General features: G+C 41.3%; 1 protein-coding gene across 1 annotated transcript; it reads right to left on the bottom strand.

The window, feature by feature from the left end:
* Positions 1–436: 436 nt before the first annotated feature.
* LOC307024023 (uncharacterized protein) lies at positions 437–19,534 on the bottom strand. The gene is made up of 2 exons (XM_079657799.1): positions 19,036–19,534; positions 437–4,923 (listed from the first exon to the last, which is right to left on the bottom strand). The coding sequence occupies exons 1-2, from the start codon at positions 19,226–19,228 to the stop codon at positions 3,611–3,613; spliced, it is 1,506 nt and encodes a 501-aa protein (XP_079513925.1). The 5' UTR covers positions 19,229–19,534; the 3' UTR covers positions 437–3,610.
* Positions 19,535–20,893: the final 1,359 nt, after the last annotated feature.

Here is a 20,893-nt window from a genome sequence, read left to right as displayed (position 1 = left end):
CGGACAGCGAAAAAGTCTAACGCAGGCTTATTGACATGGCGAGATATAACTATATGGTTGGTACTTGTCAATGTCTCTAGGTGTGTAAATGTAGCCCTGTAAATACGATGTCCTTTTGTGTTATCTGTTTTATTTTCATGTTGTAACCTACTTGCTGCCATGTTGGACAGGTCTCTCTTGAAAAAGAGATCGATGATCTCAATGGGACCACCTGGTTAAATAAAGGTTTAAAAAAAAAAAAGTGTTTTAAATTTTTTTTTTTTTTTTTAAAAATTATTATTTTTTAAAAATCGCGGTAGATTTTGTCAGTCTCACGACGGTATTGGGAAATTTATTTACCGCGATACCGCGATATTCGGTATATCGTTACATCCCTAATTGCAATCCAAACCCATAATGTAATGACAGTAATTAAGAATAATTTAGCCATTGAATGCTCATTTCAGTAGATTTAATCAAACAAAATATAAACATATTGGACATGGCCTCAAGACTGTAACCTCTTCACATTCTGTTGAAATAGTAAATTACTAGCCATATCTTACACATTGCTGTTTTTAATCATTAATATGTGGATAACAGTTGAACTGGATGATGTAACATTTATGTCACCTGCTGGAAAGAAGTATCGCTCTGTTGGCGTCGTTTGGACAACAAAAACAGAGTGAAGTTCTCATTTCATAAACAATCTTTTAGTACAGACACCGTCCTGCACAGAGCACACAACCCAACAGCACGTTTTTGGTCTAGCATCACTTTACAAAACGTTTGCATTAAGACACTAAGACTAGCTGGTCCATTGTAAAGGTCAGTCCACCTTAAATGATAAGCAGGTTAAAGGCAGGACACGGGAACTTGGTCCTGAGGAGAAGTAACCATTATTAAACAAGAAAGTTGTCGAGTCAAGGGGGTCAAAGAAATGAACATTTGTGATTATTAGCGAATCAGTTGCAGGTGGTTGAAATCAGGCTTAGGGAGTAACATATTACATCAGGGCTCGACATTAACGACTGCCCGATGGCCCGGGGCCATCTAGTATTTAGCTCGGGCAATAAAGCCTCATCTGCTGGTTGCCCGATCGGGCAATCTATTATGCCAGTATCATGCAGCTCGCGGATCCAGTAATGAATGACCCGACAGTAAAACTAAACATATCTATAACTAGTTTAGGTAGTTTGAGAGGTAATTAAAATAGCTACGTGTGATATTCTAACCTGAAGTGTGTGTTTTGTCCGCTCACCGCTGCATTTGATCATGCAGAGCTGCGTGTCGACTCGTCAGCAGCAGCTGATCTCTCTCTCCCGTCAGATTAGACTTCACTCGCGTTTATGTCCATATCGATCAGATCCAGCTAGTTCTAGCTAATGATATAACTACCTGCTTATTAAAAGACACCTAAACAATAAGTGTCGCGATGCAACTGGGTGAGGCCACAAAGTATAGCGCAGCATTATGCATTTGTTTACATGCCCACCGGAACCCCGAGGCAACCAACAGATCAACGCACAATCAACCCATACAGGACATCTCTTTCTCCACATTAAGTGTTAGACATTAGAATTGACTATTCTGGTCTGTCACATACTCTTCTTGTCTGTCACATCAGTGGCGCAACTGAAGCGGTATTGCCTAAAGGGAAATTATTTTGACCGGACATTTTGACCGAAGAGATTTAGATTTGCCGGCTAACGGGAACTCTGACGTCGCCATTTTGTGTGCTTCGCGGATGCGCTCGGCTCCTCTCGACTGCTGCTTGGTCAGCTTCCGGATGAGGAGGCATTCGTTCGACCAAATTACAGTAGATAACATTACAAACATTTTTAACAGGGGCCATAATAGTGTAAATAATGTTTGTTTTGGCAGTTATAACTGAATGTAATGTTTTTCTACTATTTTACATCTGGGAAGGCATTTGCCTTCATCAGATGGAAAGTGTCTTGACCAACAACTTAAGTGTTTCTTATAGCTATGCAGGGCATGCAAGCGAGCAAACACAAACAAGAACAAACAAACAAGTGAAATGAAGAATACAATTGAAATTGTAACCTACAATATAATATTGTGGTGGTTCATCTTATAATTCAGTCTGGAGAACGCACCAGACAGCATCGAAGACCTGCAAAAATCTAAATGTTCTAGGGGCAGGCCCCCCAAACCCTTCGTGCGTCATTTCGTCCGCGCGCATTTTTCAGGGCAATCTCTATTGGGCTCAGGGCCATCTGTAAATTAGCTTAGATGGCACACAGGGCCATCTCCCAAAATCCTTAATGTCATGCACTGTTACATGTAACGGCATTAGGTCATCAGGATACAAAATAGAAAAATGTGTTCCCTTACAGATACAGAAGCAAAAACAGTCAGATAACAGGTACATTTGTGTAAAACAGGGCTCATTAAAAAGGTAGGGTAGGTAAGAATAGAGAAACCAGCTCGAGTGCACTAGAATTTGAAAGTATGCAGCCGAAAAAAATCTGCCCCTTCCTTCAGACTTCCTTACACAGCCCCTCCTCCAACACACACGAACGCGCACATGACCAATGTTGGCCCGAGATAAGTTTGTGCACGAGATGGAAGGCTGACAGGAAGGTAGACCATCAGTCGCGCTTTTTACAGCGCCATATATTAAAAAATGTTATGTATTTATTGTCAAAGTATTTAATGTATGCATTGCTATCGGGCTGTTAAGAGCATTCCATGGAATATAGCAAAAAGGTTTTCTGAAGTGAATGACCTACTCCACCTTTAAAAGGATGGCAATGATACAAAACATTTAGAAATAAAGAACAATACATCAAATCATCCTATATCTCTATATGGAAACTTGGAGCCCTCAATCCACAATAAAATGGTTCATCAACAGTCAGTGGTTAACGTATAAATCAGAATATCAGGATGACAAAGACATTAAAGATATTGTCCACTTAAGCTGATAAAGATGGAGTTCATTTAAGTCTTATATGAATGTTGTGCAAAAATGTTGATCCAGTCAGGCAGATTTTTCCAATTTATGAACTGTTATAAGACTAATTCATTGTTTTCTCCATCAGCCTCTGTTTCCATGAAGCTTTCAAATTTCTATAATTTCCCCTCCTCGACTCCTCGAATCCCGGAAACGGTTTTCAGCGCGCCATGTTGAAGGTATTGTATATATTTATATACATGTATATGTGTGTGTATATATGTCCGCATCTGTAGCCCGTCATTGTCTCATTATACCGCACTGTGAATGAATTCAAAGAAAATATATAAGTCGTCATGAACACAGTTCTGTCCATCAGACAGAGTGCTGTGCCTCCAGTCATCATTAACGGACGTCTCTTTAAAATGACTGCTCAGAGGAGAGGATTTCTCATTTCTTTAGCCGCCTGCTGCTTCCCCTCCTCTCTCCTAGGTTCCCCTCCTCGACTCCTCTGCTTAAATCTCCTGTAGGCGGGACTAAGACACGAGGATAGGAGTCGAGGAGGGGAATCAGAGAAATGAGAAACCTTCCATGTGTTCAGCTGAGCTGCTGATTGGAGGTTCTGCCTCTCAGTTATCCTCAGTTTGAATTTCATTAAGCTGTGAGGACTGACAACCAACACACTTGTGTCTTTTGATATTATAATGCCATTTAATTTTTTTTGTCACAAACATTGCAGCTGAATATTTCCTCTCCTGTGTGGATTATCATGTGTTTCTTTACATTTCCACTCCGTGAAAAAGCTTTCTTACAGACTGAGCATCTGTATGGTTTCTCTCCTGTGTGGATTCTTATGTGTTCTTTAAATTGTCCACTCCGTGAAAAAGCTTTCGTACAGACAGAGCATCTGTATCGTTTCTCTCCTGTGTGGATTCTCATGTGTTCCTTAAATTGTCCACTCCGTGAAAAAGCTTTCGTACAGACAGAGCATCTGTATGGTTTCTCTCCTGTGTGGATTCTCATGTGTTCCTTAAATTGTCCACTCCGTGAAAAAGCTTTCGCACAGACAGAGCATCTGTATCGTTTCTCTCCTGTGTGGATTCTCATGTGTCTCTTTAAATGTCCACTCCATGAAAAAGCTTTCTTACAGACTGAGCAGCTATGTGCTTTCTCTCCTGTGTGGACTCTCATGTGTATCTTTAAATCTATATTCTGTGAAAAAGGTTTCTTACAAACTGAGCAACTAAAGAGTTTCTCTCTTGTGTGCGTGCTCATGTGTCTCTTTAAATGTCCACTCCGTGAAAAAGCTTTGTTACAGACTGAGCAGCTGTGAGCTTTCTCTCCTGTGTGGACTCTCATGTGTCTCTTTAAATGTCCACTCTGTGCAAAAGCTTTCTTACAGACTGAGCAGCTGTGGGCTTTCTCTCCTGAGTGGATTATCATGTGTCTCTTTAAATTTCCACTCTGTGCAAAAGCTTTCTTACAGACTGAGCAGCTGAATGGTTTCTTTTCAGCACTAAATCTTGGATCACTGACGGATTCATGTCTATTTTTCAGTGAGTTTGAGCCTGATGCAGGTTCTCTGGTCTCCTTCCAATCAGCACTGTCTTCAGTGTCAGGTTCACAAGAGTCTTCAGTGTCAGGTTCAGAAGAGTTTCCAGTGTCGTCCTCAGTCTTTGGTTGTAAACTGCTCTCTGGATCTGAGTTCCTGGCTGGTTCTGGTCCTCGACAGTCATCTCCATCAGCTTCTTTTTCCATGTGTTCAGTTTGTCTTTGATGAGGCTGTGAAGACTGAGGTTTCTCTTTATCATCTTCACTCTTCACAGGGTCAGGAGTGAAAGTGGACTTGGTGATATCAGCCTCCTCCAGCTCCTGAAGCTGCTCTCCCTCCTGACTGATCCTGAGTTCCTCCTGTTCCAGCTTAATGTGTGGGGGGGGCTCTGGGTCCTCCTGGTCCAGACTGGTGCTCCACTCCTGCTGGTCAGGGAGAACCTCTTCTTTAACCACCACCAGCTGCTGGACGTCTGCAGGAAACAGGAAACACACAGTCAGAAAAAACGGTTAAGTGTTAGCATTTAAGAATGGGAGACATTTTGCAGCCCTAATTAATGCCTTTTATACTTTAATATCATCTTTCTTAGTCCCACCTATTGTGTATTTCTGTTGGCTTAATTCACCTTATGTAGCCCAGCCCCTTTCCACATCCAGTTAAAATCCAAAAGGGTTTTTTCTTCTGGTTTAGCACTAGCTGCAATGTAAACAATGAATTGTATTTGGGATTGTTCAAAGCTACACTACGCCTATAGAATGGTAATACTACGAATATATTGTAGGGCCATACATATACAAAACATGTCTGAAGTATTTTGCTTAAAATACCAAACAGATCACCCATTGTAGCCATGCCTCATACCCCTCTATTACAGCCCTGTTCCAAAAAGGCTGATTCTCCAACCTTAGCTGCTGCTAGCCACGCCCCTTTGCTGCGTCATGCAGCTTTCCCTGCTAAGAGAGTTTTCTACCGGGAGAAACTCAGCTCAATGCTGCTGTGATTAAATGCGATATTATGTTCCAAACCACTTCAAGCATTATTTCTGAAACAGTATGGAGCTCAAACCTTTCTCTCTCGCAGGGTTTACCGCAAGCTTCAAGGTTCTTTATTGTCAAACTAACATAGCTACAGTAATTATGTCGTTGAAAATCTTAGGTCACAGCCTTCTCCAACAATGCAACACAATAAGCAGATAAGCAGACAATATTAAATAATATTATATCAAAAGTAATACAAAAGAAAAATAGTTCTAAAAAAAAGTGGAATAGTGCAATACGAGTCTATATACAAGTTATTGGAATGATATATTAGATAATAGATACATAATTACTAAGTAGCAGATGAATGTTGTGAAATTGTTTCAGCAGTTCAGGTGTTTAACAGTCTTATTGCCTGTGGGACGAAACTGTCTCTGAATCTGGTGGTTTTTGTCAGGATGCTGTGGTAACGCCTGCCAGACGGCAGCAGACTGAACAGTTTGTGGCTGGGGTGTTGGGGGTCTTTTATGATGTCTGTGAACACCTCTGCCAGCTGAACTGCACACACCCTGAGAACACAGCCAGGGATGTCATCAGGTCCAGGAGCCTTGTGTGGGTTAACCCTTTTAAAGGATTTGAACACATCTGCCCTGTTTAAAACAAAAGAAGCAGGGCTCCTGGTCCTTCTGTGCCTCCACAGCCTGAAAAAAAAAAATCCAGAAAATCCCATTTTTAAAGAATGTATTTGCAAATTATGGTGGAAAATAATTATTTGGTCAATAACAAAAGTTCATCTCAATACTTTGTTATATACCCTTTGTTGGCAATGATAGAGGTCAAACGTTTTCTGTAAGTCTTCACAAGGTTTTTACACACTGTTGCTGGTATTTTGGCCCATTCCTCCATGCAGATCTCCTCTAGAGCAGTGATGTTTTGGGGCTGTCGCTGGGCAACACAGACTTTCAACTCCCTCCAAAGATTTTCTATGGGGTTGAGATCTGGAGACTGGCTAGGCCACTCCAGGACCTTGAAATGCTTCTTACGAAGCCACTCCTTCGTTGCCCGGGCGGTGTGTTTGGGATCATTGTCATGCTGAAAGACCCAGCCACGTTTCATCTTCAATGCCCTTGCTGATGGAAGGAGGTTGTCACTCAAAATCTCACGATACATGGCCACATTCATTCTTTCCTTTACGCGGATCAGTCGTCCTGGTCCCTTTGCAGAAAAACAGCCCCAAAGCATGATGTTTCCACCCTCATGTTTCACAGTAGGTAATGTATGGTGTTCTTTGGATGCAACTCATCATTCTTTCTCCTCCAAACACGTCTAGTTGAGTTATTACCAAAAAGTTATATTTTGGTTTCATCTGACCATATGACATTCTCCCAATCCTCTTCTGGATCATCTAAATGCTCTCTAGCAAACTTCAGATGGGCCTGGACATGTACTGGCTTAAGCAGGGGGACACGTCTGGCACTGCATGATTTGAGTCCCTGGCGGCATAGTGTGTTACGGATGGCAGCCTTTGTTACTTTGGTCCCAGCTCTCTGCAGGTCATTGACTAGGTCCCCCGGTGTGGTTCTGGGATTTTTAATCACCGTTCTTGTGATCATTTTGACCCCACGGGGTGAGATCTTGCGTGGAGCCCCAGATCGAGGGAGATTATCAGTGGTCTTGTATGTCTTCCATTTTCTAATAATTGCTCCCACAGTTGATTTCTTCACACCAAGCTGCTTACTTATTGCAGATTCAGTCTTCCCAGCCTGGTGCAGGTCTACAATTTTGTTTCTGGTGTCCTTTGACAGCTCTTTGGTCTTGGCCATAGTGGAGTTTGGAGTGTGACTGTTTGAGGTTGTGGATAGGTGTCTTTTATACTGATAATGAGTTCAAACAGGTTCCATTAATACAGTTAACAAGTGGAGGACATAGGAGGCTCTTAAAGAAGAAGTTACCAGTCTGTGAGAGCCAGAAATCTTGTTTGTTTGTTGGTGACCAAATACTTATTTTCATTTTTCATAATTTGCAAATAAATTATTTAAAAATCCGACAATGTGATTTTCTGGATTTTTATCTTCTCATTTTGTCTCTCATAGTGGAGGTATATCTTGGATGAAAATTACAGGCCTCTCATCTTTTTAAGTTTGAGAACTTGCACAATTGGTGGCTGACTAAATGCTTTTTTGCCCCATTGTATGCATGTATGTATGTATGTATGTATGTATGTATGTATGTATGTATGTATGTATCAGCTACGTGCAGTCAGGGGAGGCAGAGCCTCACCTGTCATACTCCAATGTAACGGAAAATCAACTAAAGAAAAACTAAATAGTAATAATAATAAAAATGTCTCCACTGATCTATGATGTAAGTGTGATTAATGTATGATTCCAATCGCTTTTTAAAGTCAAAATCAGCAAATTTGCCGAGCTCCGCTACAACTACGGGTAGCGATGAAAAGTGAGGCAGGGACGAGCTCTGCCTCTCGTAAGCCCACAGTAACTGGCTGGAGCGCGGGCACTAATTTAGCTCGGGCACTTATTTTGTGAGCGCGCTCAAGCCAGTTACTGTGGGGTGAGGTGAGGCACAGATGAGCTCTGCCTCACCTCAGAATGTGTCACCCCACAGAAACTGGCTGGAAAGCGGGCCCTAAGCGCATGCCTGTTACCATCTCACTCTAGGTCACCAATGTAATGTTTGTAGATCCCTTTATTAAATTTATCCTCGCCATCCATAGTCTCTAAATAACTTATTTAACGTATATATGATATTTAGGCTCGCTGGTCTCATCATATAACGGCAATGAAAAAAGCAGCAGGAGAGGCAGCCATAACCTCTGTCGCACTGAAGGGGGCGCACGTGAGCCCACAGGTTCTTGTTGCTACTGTTATTCTATGCAGAGACGGTAGACATAAACAACAAACTAGACTTTTGAAACTACAGGAAGATAAGGAGGACTTTTACAAAAAACGAATAGAGATTGTTGTCCAGAAAGATAGCATGGACTTAATCTTCAAGTCAAGGTAAGACCACAATTGTAATGAAAATGGGATCTTACTAAGAAATAACAATCCAATATTTAGATTTTGGGTATACTTTTGTTGAATGGTCTGTTTAAAATGAATCGAAGCATCAGACTAAAAAAGCTTTTGAAAATAACCGAATATTTTGATTAAGGTCAAAATATAATATTTGTAAATCTGACTCAGAAAGAGTCAGTGCCTCACCAGCCATGAAGCTCACCGCACGTCACTGGTAAGTATGTAAGTATGTATGTATGTATATGTATATATATATATATATATATATATATATATATATATATATATATATATAGATAGATAGATAGATAGTTAGAGAGAGAGAGCTCTGTTTTCCAGCCTGACTATTTAATTTATTGTAAGTAAATAAACACGCACAAAATACGAAAAAGGGCAAAGTTGAAGAGGAGCCAAAAGACAATGCGGCCATCTTCACCGGCGTTCACCGGCGGCATTACGTTACACATATTCTCTCAAGTACAGAGTTAGCTCTGAGTGTTAGCATGCTTGCTAATGTAAACACAGACCATATTACTCCCAAAACACGCAGCACATTGTTTCTGATACAGTACATAGCTTGACATGTTCTTTCTTAAGGCGAGACACCCCAGGTGAACAGGGTATCTTTTTTAACTTAAAGGTATCAGCTAGAAATATCTCCAGTTAATTACTTACAATAAGGCAATTGTTTTTTGTATTACAAGTATTCTGAAATAGCATGTTTAAATATGCAAATTAGCCATTATCTCATTAAATATGTGCATATTTTAACACATTTCAGGAATCGAAATCTGAACTTTGGATAAAGCGAGGTTCAAAATTCTTGTTTCATTTTGTAGTCATATTAGTGTCTAAGGCTTTTACAGAAGGGATATTGGATATCTCTTTTTATCACTCCATAAATCAGAAAATACTGTCAACAGCCCTAAAATATCAATTTTTGCCATGTTTTTAGGTATACAATGTTGTATAATTTAGGCTATGAATGATATATGAACAAACCCTTCTGTAAAAGCCTTCATAATATTGATAGGAATATAACTGGAAGGTTTGGTGTATCTACGTGGTACTGAAGTAGAAATTTCGAACTCAGAGTAGGAGAAAAAACTCATTTTGACAAAACGACCTTTAAAGATTGCAGTGAGGCGCTAGCTAAACCCTCCTGTTCTTTGGATGACAGCTTACGCATCAACGCACTCCGTGAAGGTATTTCATGTTCGGGGGCATTTCTTTTTTGTATAACCTTGCTTCATGCAAGTGACAATTGTTGTCGTCTTCTCTGTAAACGTTTTTTTCGCCGTTCTTTTGCCATTTTGAGATTTACATTTCTAGCGGAAAGCTAACCAGGAAGTGTTTTGGCACACCACGTGACGCATCTGAACGAATCACTTTGTCAGAAATTGACACCAGCCAATGAGATTTAGTTTCTTGGTTGAAGACCCCTTTGTACTTTCACGGTTGGTTGCTGATACAAAGGAAACGACTATATTTGGATCTGATGTGCAGGAGAGAAACAGCTTTCCAACGATATCTCTGATGACATGGTGCACACAGCGGTCGCGGTACTTTATGTTACGTTAGAATGCTAACTTTTGGTGAATTTAGAAGAAATCTACTGACGCAAATAGACAAACTATAGTGAAATAAACACTTAAATGTGCATTTTCCTTCCAAGAGCCTGAAAGAAAACATGTTATAGAATCAAAATAGCACAAAATCTCAAAATTGACCAGTGCTTGAAAAACGATGTTTTTGCCTGCCGTGTCTCGCCTTAAGTGTTAACTGCTAGAACAGTGCCATTATATATAACCAGGGCTGCACATAACTGGTGCGCAGAGAGACGCACCCACCGCCAAAAAAGGAGCACCGGATCATTTGAAAAAAGTGCATTTGCGCACCAACATTGAAAGAGAAAGAGAGAGATGAGAGAAGAGAGAGATAGAAAAGAGAGGAGATATTTGCGAGCTGCATAAGAACTGGTAAGAGGCATGAAGAGTCTGCTCTATGCGCTCTCTGCTGCGAGGCACGGGCGAACAGCTCACTAGCACACCACCCCCCCCGTTGACATTCGCGATACAGAGGATGCACACCAAGCAACATCTCCAGGTGTTGAGAACCAGGGCAAAAAAGTTATGTGCACCCCTGTATATAACAACTTTACTCTAAGTGCCTCCTGCAGACATCATGCTGAATACACAGACACACAGCCGAGAGAGGGGATTAAGATAGACCAGTGGGTCCCAACCTTTGTAAACAAACATTATTTGGTCATACTCCCTTAACGGTAAGAAACTCAGCTAACTGAAGATACGGACAATCTTTACCAAAACAAAGCACAAGTCTCACAAGAAGCGTCTAAATGAACCCTGAGCGAAAAAATGCTAACGCACTTAGCACAGAACTCAAGGTAAAAATACCCTTATTATTTATCGTAACTGCAAATACAAGATATCCGATTAAAGCTGAGATTCCACAGATTCTACAGATATTAGTATCATCACTGAGCGATCAGAACTCACGACAGGGGAAGCAAACCCAGACATCACACCACGTAGCATTATGGAGCAAACACGGGAGATCGCCTCACCTTAGCTGTTATTCTGATCAAAAGTCGTTTTCAATGGCATTAAAACAATAAAAACGCAGCTGAAGGTTAATCCATAGGTTAATCCAATGTGTCTGTGTCACTTTTAAATTATTCCTAATAATCCATCATTCAATTTTTATGTCAATAATGGAGATTTCATATTAGCTAATAATGATAGCTACCAGAGTGTATCGCAGCTTCCGGCTCTGGGGCATTTTGGCTATGTATCACTCATTCACCAATGTGTAATGTTTAGATGGATTTGAGTAAATTCCCCTCGATTCTATTGGCTCTAACGGTTAAAAAGAGATGTCAATCATCAAAATCGAGGGGGCCAGAGATATGGAAAATGCACCCAAATGACCCCAGAAGTGGGTTTTCTTTTCTTAATCTCTCTGAAAAAAAGGTTGAATTTCACTTGTTTTTTTTTTACTATGTTCAATCTGAATTTACTTCAAAAATGTTACGTTCTCCGTTACCCCTCGATTCCACCAGGTCCTTCTGCGTCGCGGTTTTGGTCCGGCCTCCTCCGGCGTCATGCCCTACCGGGCGCGTTTCAGAAGCGGAGCGTCTTGCCTTCCGGCTCGCAGCTTTTGTTGATTTGGGCATATTTCCTGGACAGGCTACTTTGTACAGACAAAGTTAATAATATTGTAATATTCCAGTTATAAACGACATGACTCAAAGACGTGTTGCTGTATTTTAGTGTTAAAAAAATGCATTCATCATCATAATTATTCTATATATATAATTTACACAGTGCCTGTAAACCGGAGGAGAGCGCTGGCATTTCTCCTCCTACTTGAAAGACTACGGAGGGATAGGGTCTGCAAAATTAGTTTATTTTGGGGATGGGCCGGGTGCTCTGACCGGTCCACTTCCTGCCCGGCGCCTCTGCAACGCCTCGCGTTGACCATTTGAAATATGTCCGCAATCCTAAAAGCAATGTTTACAGCGTTTCGTGAATCTCGGAAAAACTGTATGCAAGTAGTTTGGAGTAATTTGTGACATGTAAATCGTAAAGAATTGTAAATTGTCCGCTAGCTTACGAGCTCCCCGTTTGAGCGATCGACTATTCCTTCGCAATTTAGCATCACATTGGATATGGGCTGAACGTTTCCTGAATTGGAATTTTTCCGATCATTTCCCTATGAGGAGTTTGCAAAAATATGCTTAAAATGCTTGAAAAACGCACATTCTTCAATATGGCCGACTTTCTGGGGGGCGGGGCTAATGGAAGAAAATTTGAAATATGTCTGCAATCATAAGAGCAATGTGTCTACAGGGTTTCGTGATTATCTGAAAAATTATATGCGAGTAGGTTGGAGTAATTTGTGACATGTAAATCGTCAAAAATGGTACATTCTCCGTTAGCTTACGAGCTCCTCGTTTGAGCGATCAACTATGAGGGAATAATTCTCCTTTACTCCTAAGATATCTAACCTTTTTGTCTGTTGACGTTTATGACCAACCCCGAGTCTGTTATCTCTCTTAAAGGTCGCATGTCATGCTTTTACTGTTATTACCCGTCCCCTTGTGTGTTATGAAGGTTTTTATGCATGTAAACGGTGTGCAGAGTCAAAACCCTCAAAGTACACCCTGTAAGGAGTAAAACTCTAACACAGAAAATACCTCCCGCAAAACGCCTCGTTGGAGATACGTCATTGTTTACTTATTGGGTATCGTGACATAGGAATGGCGAGTAGCCGCGCCCAGAGCTATGACGCGATACGGTCTTGCGGTACCCGGAACCAAATGGACCAATCCGTGGAGCCGTTACGTTAAGCCCTCGCTGATTGGTCCAAATTGAACAATCCACGGACTTCCTCACACACACACTCAGTGCAGGCAGCTCTGCTGATTTCTCCTCCCTGGCTGCAGGCTGATAACATACAGTTGGGTTCGTGGCGAAATTGTCTCTGCAGACCCATTCTCACAGCGTTTATCAACCTTTTTCTTACTCAATATCAAGCCACACTTATTGTTTTTACTTCGGCTGTGACTTTGTGTGTGCCGAGGATGAGTTTGGCTGTGTTTCGCTGTCGCTAAACAAGGAAACCACACCTCCACGGAGCTCAGCGCGATTCACAACGTCCCGACCAATCAGAGCACACTGTGCTCGCAGGGAGGGTGGGGGCTGGGGCTATTGGAGCTACAACGAGCCGTTAAAGGCAGAGAGTGAAATTCAGTGAATACACAAAGTTACAGAGATGCTGTATGAGAAACCAATGTGAGTTTGGAAAATTGCACAATATAAATCTATTCTAGTAAACCTCAACAATGGAATTATGATCAGTGGAAATTGCCATGACATGGGACCTTTAAGGAATGGGAGGCTCCAGCTATCTTGATAAACCAGTTTATGACCGGTCAACTCTCGGTCCCGAAATGGTTTATGGTTGTGGGAATGCTGGCTTCGAGGCCATTAAGGGTCAGATGCAAGTGATTCAGGGTGCCCAGCTGTTTAGTCTATCTCCCCAAATATGTTGTTTACTCTCTGAACTAGTTAAAAGGGCTATCGAGAGAGAGGCGCTGCAGAATTTATTGTGGCATCTCAAGCGTGTGGTCAAATCGTGGCCCGTGACATGTCTTGTGAATTCTCCGGGCCAATACTTAAACCACCAGTGTTTGACATCAAAGCTCCAACTCTCCTCGTGTCTCTCTGACTCCTGACTCTCCATTGCTACAGAAGTTTCCCTTACATCAACTATTCCTTCGCAAATTAACATCACATTGGAAATGGGCTGAACTTGTCATGGAGTGAATTTTTTCGATCTTTTCCCTAGGAGGAGTTCGCAAAAATGTGCTTAAAATGCGTGAAAAATGCAAATGTTTCCAAAAGACCAACTTTCTCGGGGGCGGGGCTAATCGAAGCCAATTACAAAAATGTCCGCAATTCCATGAGGAATGTCTGTGCCAACATTTGTGAAGTTCGGAGAAACTATATATGACTACCACACAATAGGGGGCGCTACTGAGCTATTTTAACAAAAAATTAAGATTTAGTTTTTTCTACATTCTCAAAAATGGCATGGGCTGTGACGTGTGTCCCAAGTTTTGCGTACGAAGCTCATTTTATGCCACCGCAATAAAAAAAAAAAAGCATAGGCCACGCCCATGTTCTGCATTGGTTGCAACACTCTAAATCTCAGTTCATAGTCACCCCCAGAGTATGTCAAAAAAATATATATATTATTTTGTCCATCCGTGCTTGAGTTATACATTTGTGGTGCTTTTGGCACCCCCTATATTCCAAAATGAAAATGTTTTTGTTTGCTTATTCCCCAAGGCAGACTGAACCTATCCACCAAAATATGTGATATTTGGATACATTGTTGATGAGTTATGAGCATTTGTTTCTAAGCCCCAACTTTTTGCAAATACGTTTTGATTAATGGCGGCCATATTTATTGACTGAACATGCTCATTTCCTAGGGTAATCTGTGTGACCCTCCACCGATGCTGTATACTAAGTTTGGTGTCGAAAAACAAAAGATTGTAATTTAACTGTTTTGAACATTATGATAATTTAAAATTAGCATAATGTGAAGCTTAGAGGTTCAAGAGGACCAAATGTAGAGCAGGTTCACCCAGATAAGTGTACAACATTTCAGGTCAAACAGACAAACGGTGCGACTATGTAAATGTTTCCAAGATTATTTACACATAGGTGGCACTAGTTATACAACTTTTGAAGCGTCCTAAAGCCCTCAAAAACAGGAAACGCCAGCAGAATAAGAATAATTCCACCAATAACAATAGGTTCCTCGCACTTCTTGCTAGGACGCCGTTGGGTCTGGGTGCCGTGTTGGCGGGATGTTGCGGGGCTCGCTGCTCCGCCCTTTGAGGCTCGAGGAGCGGACAGTGTGAGCTGGGTTACTGGTGTCGTTTCCTGGTTGCTGCGTGGGGACTGTGAGAAACTGCGGAACTCAGCCTGCCCTGAGCACACACATAAACTCACAGCCAGGCTGTTTGCCACACAGTTCGCCACACACTCAGAGCCTGAGAAAAGATAAGGCTAAGTGAGTGTTTCTCCGCGATCACAACTCGTCTATTACCAACGTTCAGGGAGCTCTATGCAAGTCAATGGGACTCCCTGATAGTTGAACACTAAAGGTCCCCCCACTGTGTTTGATAGTGGCGCCAAGTGTTGGGCAAGTTACTTCCAAAATGTAATACAATATTACTTATTACTGTCTTTGCTAACTTACATTAAAATATTACTGTCTCTGAAATGTAATGAGTTACACTACTTTTATGTTACTTTTGAGTTACTTTACCAAAAATAAACGCAAAAAAATGGCTAGGTACTTTAAATGCTAAAATGTAGTTTAGCGCAGCTCATTATTCATCCAGTGAAGGGCAATATGGTATAGCATAACAACTGTGTAGGCCATTAAGGCTACTAACAACTTTTATTACACGGCTTAGTTGAGTAGTCTACGCTGATTGATCGATGTGACACGTTGTTAATCCAGTAGTACAGACCACTGTCAAGGACTATAATGAAGGTTGCTAAGGAGGATCAAGAAAGAGAAAGGAAAAGAGGTTAAAAGACGGAGCGCTGGACATCAGATAAATCACCAGAAAAAGGCAGAGAGGAAGTAAACAATAACAGGAACACGGAATGGGCTCGGTTATTTGTTTAGTATATGGCTGTGTAATGAACGGGATAATGTGCAGCGAGGCGGTCATTATGGGGAAAAGCACACCCGACAGGCTGATCAGGGAACCCGACACGAAGCGGAGGGATCTTGATGAGCCTGAAGGGCAGGCCCGGTTCCAGAACAAAATGACTCGGGGTGCATCTGAGATTACAGGGGGTGCAGCAGTAGTAGGTTTACGTGAACAATAGCGGCCGGCAACAGCAATGAAAAATAGCATTGATGTTATGGTCCCCAATGAACAGATTATGGCATGTATTATGTTTTGAAACCAAGCAAGTGAGAACATTTCAAGTTAAAAGTGCAATCCTGAAATATTTCATCCATTCCAAACCGGACTATGGCTAAGAAAAGCACAAAAGCTTAAAAACTGTACTGATAAAACAAATGAGAACATATTTTAAATCAAGGCAAATATTATTTGAACCAGCTCATGGTTTGAAATGGCAAACATTGAAAGGCAAAAGTATTATTAAACCCATGTACATCATCACCTTGGTCCCATCATATACTCTGGGAAGAGATTATTTACTGCGCTTGAAAACTCACATCATTATCACATCATCATGTGAGGTTGACTGGAGAACATTTCAGCTGCAATAGCTTGTTGATAAGCTTGGGATATATGAAATATTTTTGTAGCCATTCGTGGTGAAAGCATCTGTGCTATTGTATGCATTATTTTAGACCCAACATTTCTACAGACATCGCAGAATATGGCACTATTTTTACATGAATATTCTAGCCATTGTCTATTTTAATACCACGAGCTGCAAAATGACCGCCTTTCGGGCGAGAAGACTGCAGCTCCAGGGGCGAGGGCAGAAAGTCAGGCGGGAGTAAGCTAGTGTCCACAACGGCAGGTAACGTAACGTCCCCATCTGACCTGTTGCTATTGTCTGCAGTAGATGCAGTGTTGCTGGCGTTTAGTGATGGTTGCTTTAACTATTTTCGTATAAATGATTATCCACAGATGTGTGTCACTAATGTGGAAGCACTTTGGAAATGATACACGCGCAGCGGAGCTGGGGCCTGTACTACGAAGCTGGTTCAACCTAACCTGGATATGTTTGAGTTAGCCGGTTGGCCTAATCCAAAACATACGCGCTCTCGCTAAACGATACTACGACACGGGTTATCAAGTGGATCGCTCAACCCAGCCATGCCCTATCTAGTTAGGTGCGCGTTCACATGAAAGGGGTGGCATTTGGAGCATTCGACCAATCACAAACATGGACAAGCGTACTGACAGCGCAGCGCGTCATACTTCCTGAATGAAAAGTCAACTATATAATTAGACAAATATGAAGAAGTTACACTTTAAACATCCATGACTTACACTTTATCCAGGATAAAAGCCACATAGCTGCACCTGCAAGATGAATACAGCTGGTAACAGAAAAAGTGTTTGAATGCGTACATTAACAGGTTTATGATATCACTGCCTCGTCTAAGACACCAGTGAATCTGACTTTAATTACATTTGTTTCGAGTGTTTCGTCAACTTAATGTGTTGCTTAAAATAATACTTCTGCATACAGTATGTGACATTGTGAGTGCTCCACAGCCAGATACGGCTCAGCTGACTCAGATAAGGAAATATATGATACATTATTATGTGATGTGCCACGGACTGTAATGTTAATGTTACTCTGATCCGGTTACTTATGTTGTGGCAGATATTTAAGTAAGCTTTCTTAACGCTAATGTTATAATAGTTGGATTGCTCTGAAGATTGGAGGTGATATTCTATTAATGTTCACGTTCACACAGTCAGTGATTTTTGCCGGCCGTCTTTCCTCCAACGGCAGCTTTTCTGTATTTCCTTTCTCCTGTAATATGACTTGATCGCTTTAAACTCCGCACACTGAGCTCTGATTGGTCAGCAGGCAGTGCTTTCACTGAGTTGAGCTCTTAGCCTGCAACCTAACCTGCTCCGGGGCAGGTTAGCCGCACCGCATAAGTTACCATGGAGATCTAGCCTGCTAAAAAGAGAACCAGCTTCGTAGGACCGGAAACCCCGAGTTTTCCCTGAAGTTAGCCGGCTAAGCGAAAATCCTGCTTCGTAGTATACCCCCCAGGTCACGCGCACCTGACACAATTTGTTGTTTGTATTTTTCGCTCCATTCTCTTTTTTGAAAAGAGGGTGCATAACATTCAGGTGCAATGCATGCCTATGCACCCCCATAGAACCGGGCCGGCTGAACGGTAAACACCAGGCTTACTAATCTACCCGCAAATGTTTTCTCTGGTGTCGGAATGTCTCGCGGTGTTGGTAAATTCAATTTAATTTTGGGTTAAAATGTGTTGTAACTTGTAATTGCGTTACATACTGAGCATTTTAACGGATAGTAAACGTTTTTTATTTACACATTTTATTAGTAATGCGTAATATTACTTTGTTACAGCAAAAAGTAATACATTACTGTAACTCTGTTACTTTTGTAACGCATTACACCCAACACTGGTAGCGCCAAGGGATTCTGGTGTGTGAGGAGCTCCACTGATTGGTCCATTTGGACATGGTAACGTCACCATACTCTTCGGAAGAAAAAAATGGAAAAAGATAAATCTCCAACGACGCGTTCTGGGAAAGCATTTAATAACCAGAAAAGCATGTCATGGGACCTTTAAAAAAAAAAAAAGGCCTACATCGCGGCTCTATATAGGGTTTCATTTATCTTGTTGGCAGCTCCTCCTTGAAAAACAGAAGTCTCAGAGTGTATATTTGAAATTAAAATTGAAGTTGTCAGAAGTCCTTACCACCAGCTGCTCTTGCAGTAATAAGTACTGCCTTTCTTACTGTCCTAATGTGCACAATGTAGTAACTGCTTTTTTTTGTCTTTTGTTTTCTTAGTTATGTTCTCTGTATTTTATATGTTTGTGTTATGTGTTACGTTGCTGCCTTCTTGGCCAGGTCAGCATTGTAAATGAGATTTTATCTCAATGCTTTTTATCTGGTTAAATAAAAAAAAATAAAAAAAAATATATATATATATATTATAATAACATGACATATGAAGGGTCTATTTCATGTAAATAAGTTATTAGGCTTCTTTTTATCTAATAAGATTTGTTAGAAAATGTAATCAAAATGTAATCAACATGAATTCACACATGAATACTACTGTGTAATATATTTGTACATCAATATTTAAGAATTACAATATGAGAAAAGCACAAGTTTAATTTGTGGGCCATATTTCATTATACCTTTTGAATTAGCTGAGGGCCGATTCAAAATGGCCAGGGTCATTTGGCCCCCGGGCCGTAGTTTGGCCTGGTTTAAAGTGTTAATTAAGAATAAAGGGAACAGACCTGCTCTGTGTATCCGAAGCTGAGGCTGTAAAACAGCGTCCAGTAGTTTCTGGAGTCTCTTGTTCTCCTCTTTTGAACGAGACAGCTCCTCCTCGTACTCTGCCATCGTTTTTTCAAACAGAGCAAATATCTCTTCACCAGCAGGAGTGAGTAGCAGCTTCTTCAACGAAAGCAGCATTTGGACTTTACTCATGTTTACTAGATCACCTTTTCCTGCAAACTCCGTTAAACACACTGGTTCTTTCTCTCCATCAAACTCTCGATCTGAGTAGTGTTACCAACGTTTTTCCAGCTAGCATGCTAAGCTAGCTCCTATAGTCCGAGGTAAACTCTCCAGAAAAAAGAGCACACAGTCCATTCGGAGGATTATCCAAAAACACAGATGATGGATCAGTAGTGCTGGAGCTCACACGATGTCTCAGGAACACAGAAAGAGAGAGAACCGTAGCGACCTAGCGACGAGTCTATGGAGGTCTGTCCACTGCAACTGCACAGCAATCTTCTTCTTCTTCTTTAGTGTTTATTGGCGGTTGGCAAACCAACTTTTAGGGGCATTACCGCCACCAACTGGACTGGAGTATGGACAAGAGCCTATGCTTCACAATAAAATCCAGTTGTGGTTTCAGCCATGTTTCCTGAATACAAATTACATTAGGTTTCTTTCCCAGATTGTCATTATATTTTTTAAACTCTTGTCCATTTGCAATTAAACTTCTGGCATTCCACTGCAGTACAACTAACACCATCAAGTTGATCCACTGCATGTCTGAGATTGTTGAACATCCTCATTTAGTATATCTTTCACACTTTCCCACTGCATCCCTTTCACATCAAGGTACTTTTCAGCTGATCTGACAATTATTTTTATTCTTTCATTCCGGCTTTTAGTCTGCCCTGAACAGTTGATAATCTCTGCCATAAACAATACAAACTCTGTTTACTCACTATCAGAGTGCCCTCCTTCAACTTAACACAGTTGTGGACTTTTTCTGTTTCTATGCTCTTATTCTTGTTTTCCATTGTAACCTGCATTCCTCCTGAAACTGTCTTTGCTGCCTCTGCATAGCTTACTCCCTGCGTCACCCTGACTCACTGCACCTCTTCTGCTTTCTTGCTAACCTCACATCCACGGTACGCTGAACTATGCTCCCCTCCGCAATTGCAACATTTCAGCTTTACCCCTTCTTCACATTTGCCGTATTCATGATCTCCACCACATCTGCCACACCTTTGTTTCCCTCTGCACACTGCCGCCACATGTCCAAATCTCTGACATTTAAAACATCTTATTGGTGGTGGAACATACGGTCTCACATAATAACACATATATCCAATAAGTATTTTTTCCGGAAGCCTTTTTTCATCAAAGGTGATCAAAACCGAAAGACTATCTTCTTTAACCCCATTGCGGTTTGCTTTCATGCATTTGACATCACTTATTTTTGCATTTGTTATATTCTCTTTCACATCATCCGCTGTAATTCTGACGGGGATTCCTGTCACCACTCCCCTGACTAGCTTTTTACCACTAAACAGTGAACACTCCACTTTCTTACCCTCTACGGTACTCATCTTTATTGCCCTCCCCTGTTGCTCTCTATCCCTACATTTGATCAACATTGATCCATTCCTCAATACTTTGGCACTCATTACCTCCCCCGATTTCTTTACTTTTTGGAGGCAATATTGCAATAGCATTGGAAGAGAAGTACAGCTTGCAGATGTTTGGGGGCATGATTAGGAGAATGGGGGGAGTTCGAAGGAATTATGAGTTGCCAGTTTTGAGCAGAGGGGACATAATAGCTGTCACAAACTTAGGAAAGGCGGAACTTCTAGCTCAGCAATTTAAGAAAGTTCA

Source organism: Notothenia rossii, assembly GCF_949606895.1.
Source record: "Notothenia rossii genome assembly, chromosome: 11".
In the NCBI taxonomy this organism is placed as follows: Eukaryota; Metazoa; Chordata; class Actinopteri; order Perciformes; family Nototheniidae; genus Notothenia; species Notothenia rossii.
The sequence above is the reverse complement of the archived record's forward strand: the minus strand, read 5'-3'. Positions and strand labels throughout refer to the sequence as shown.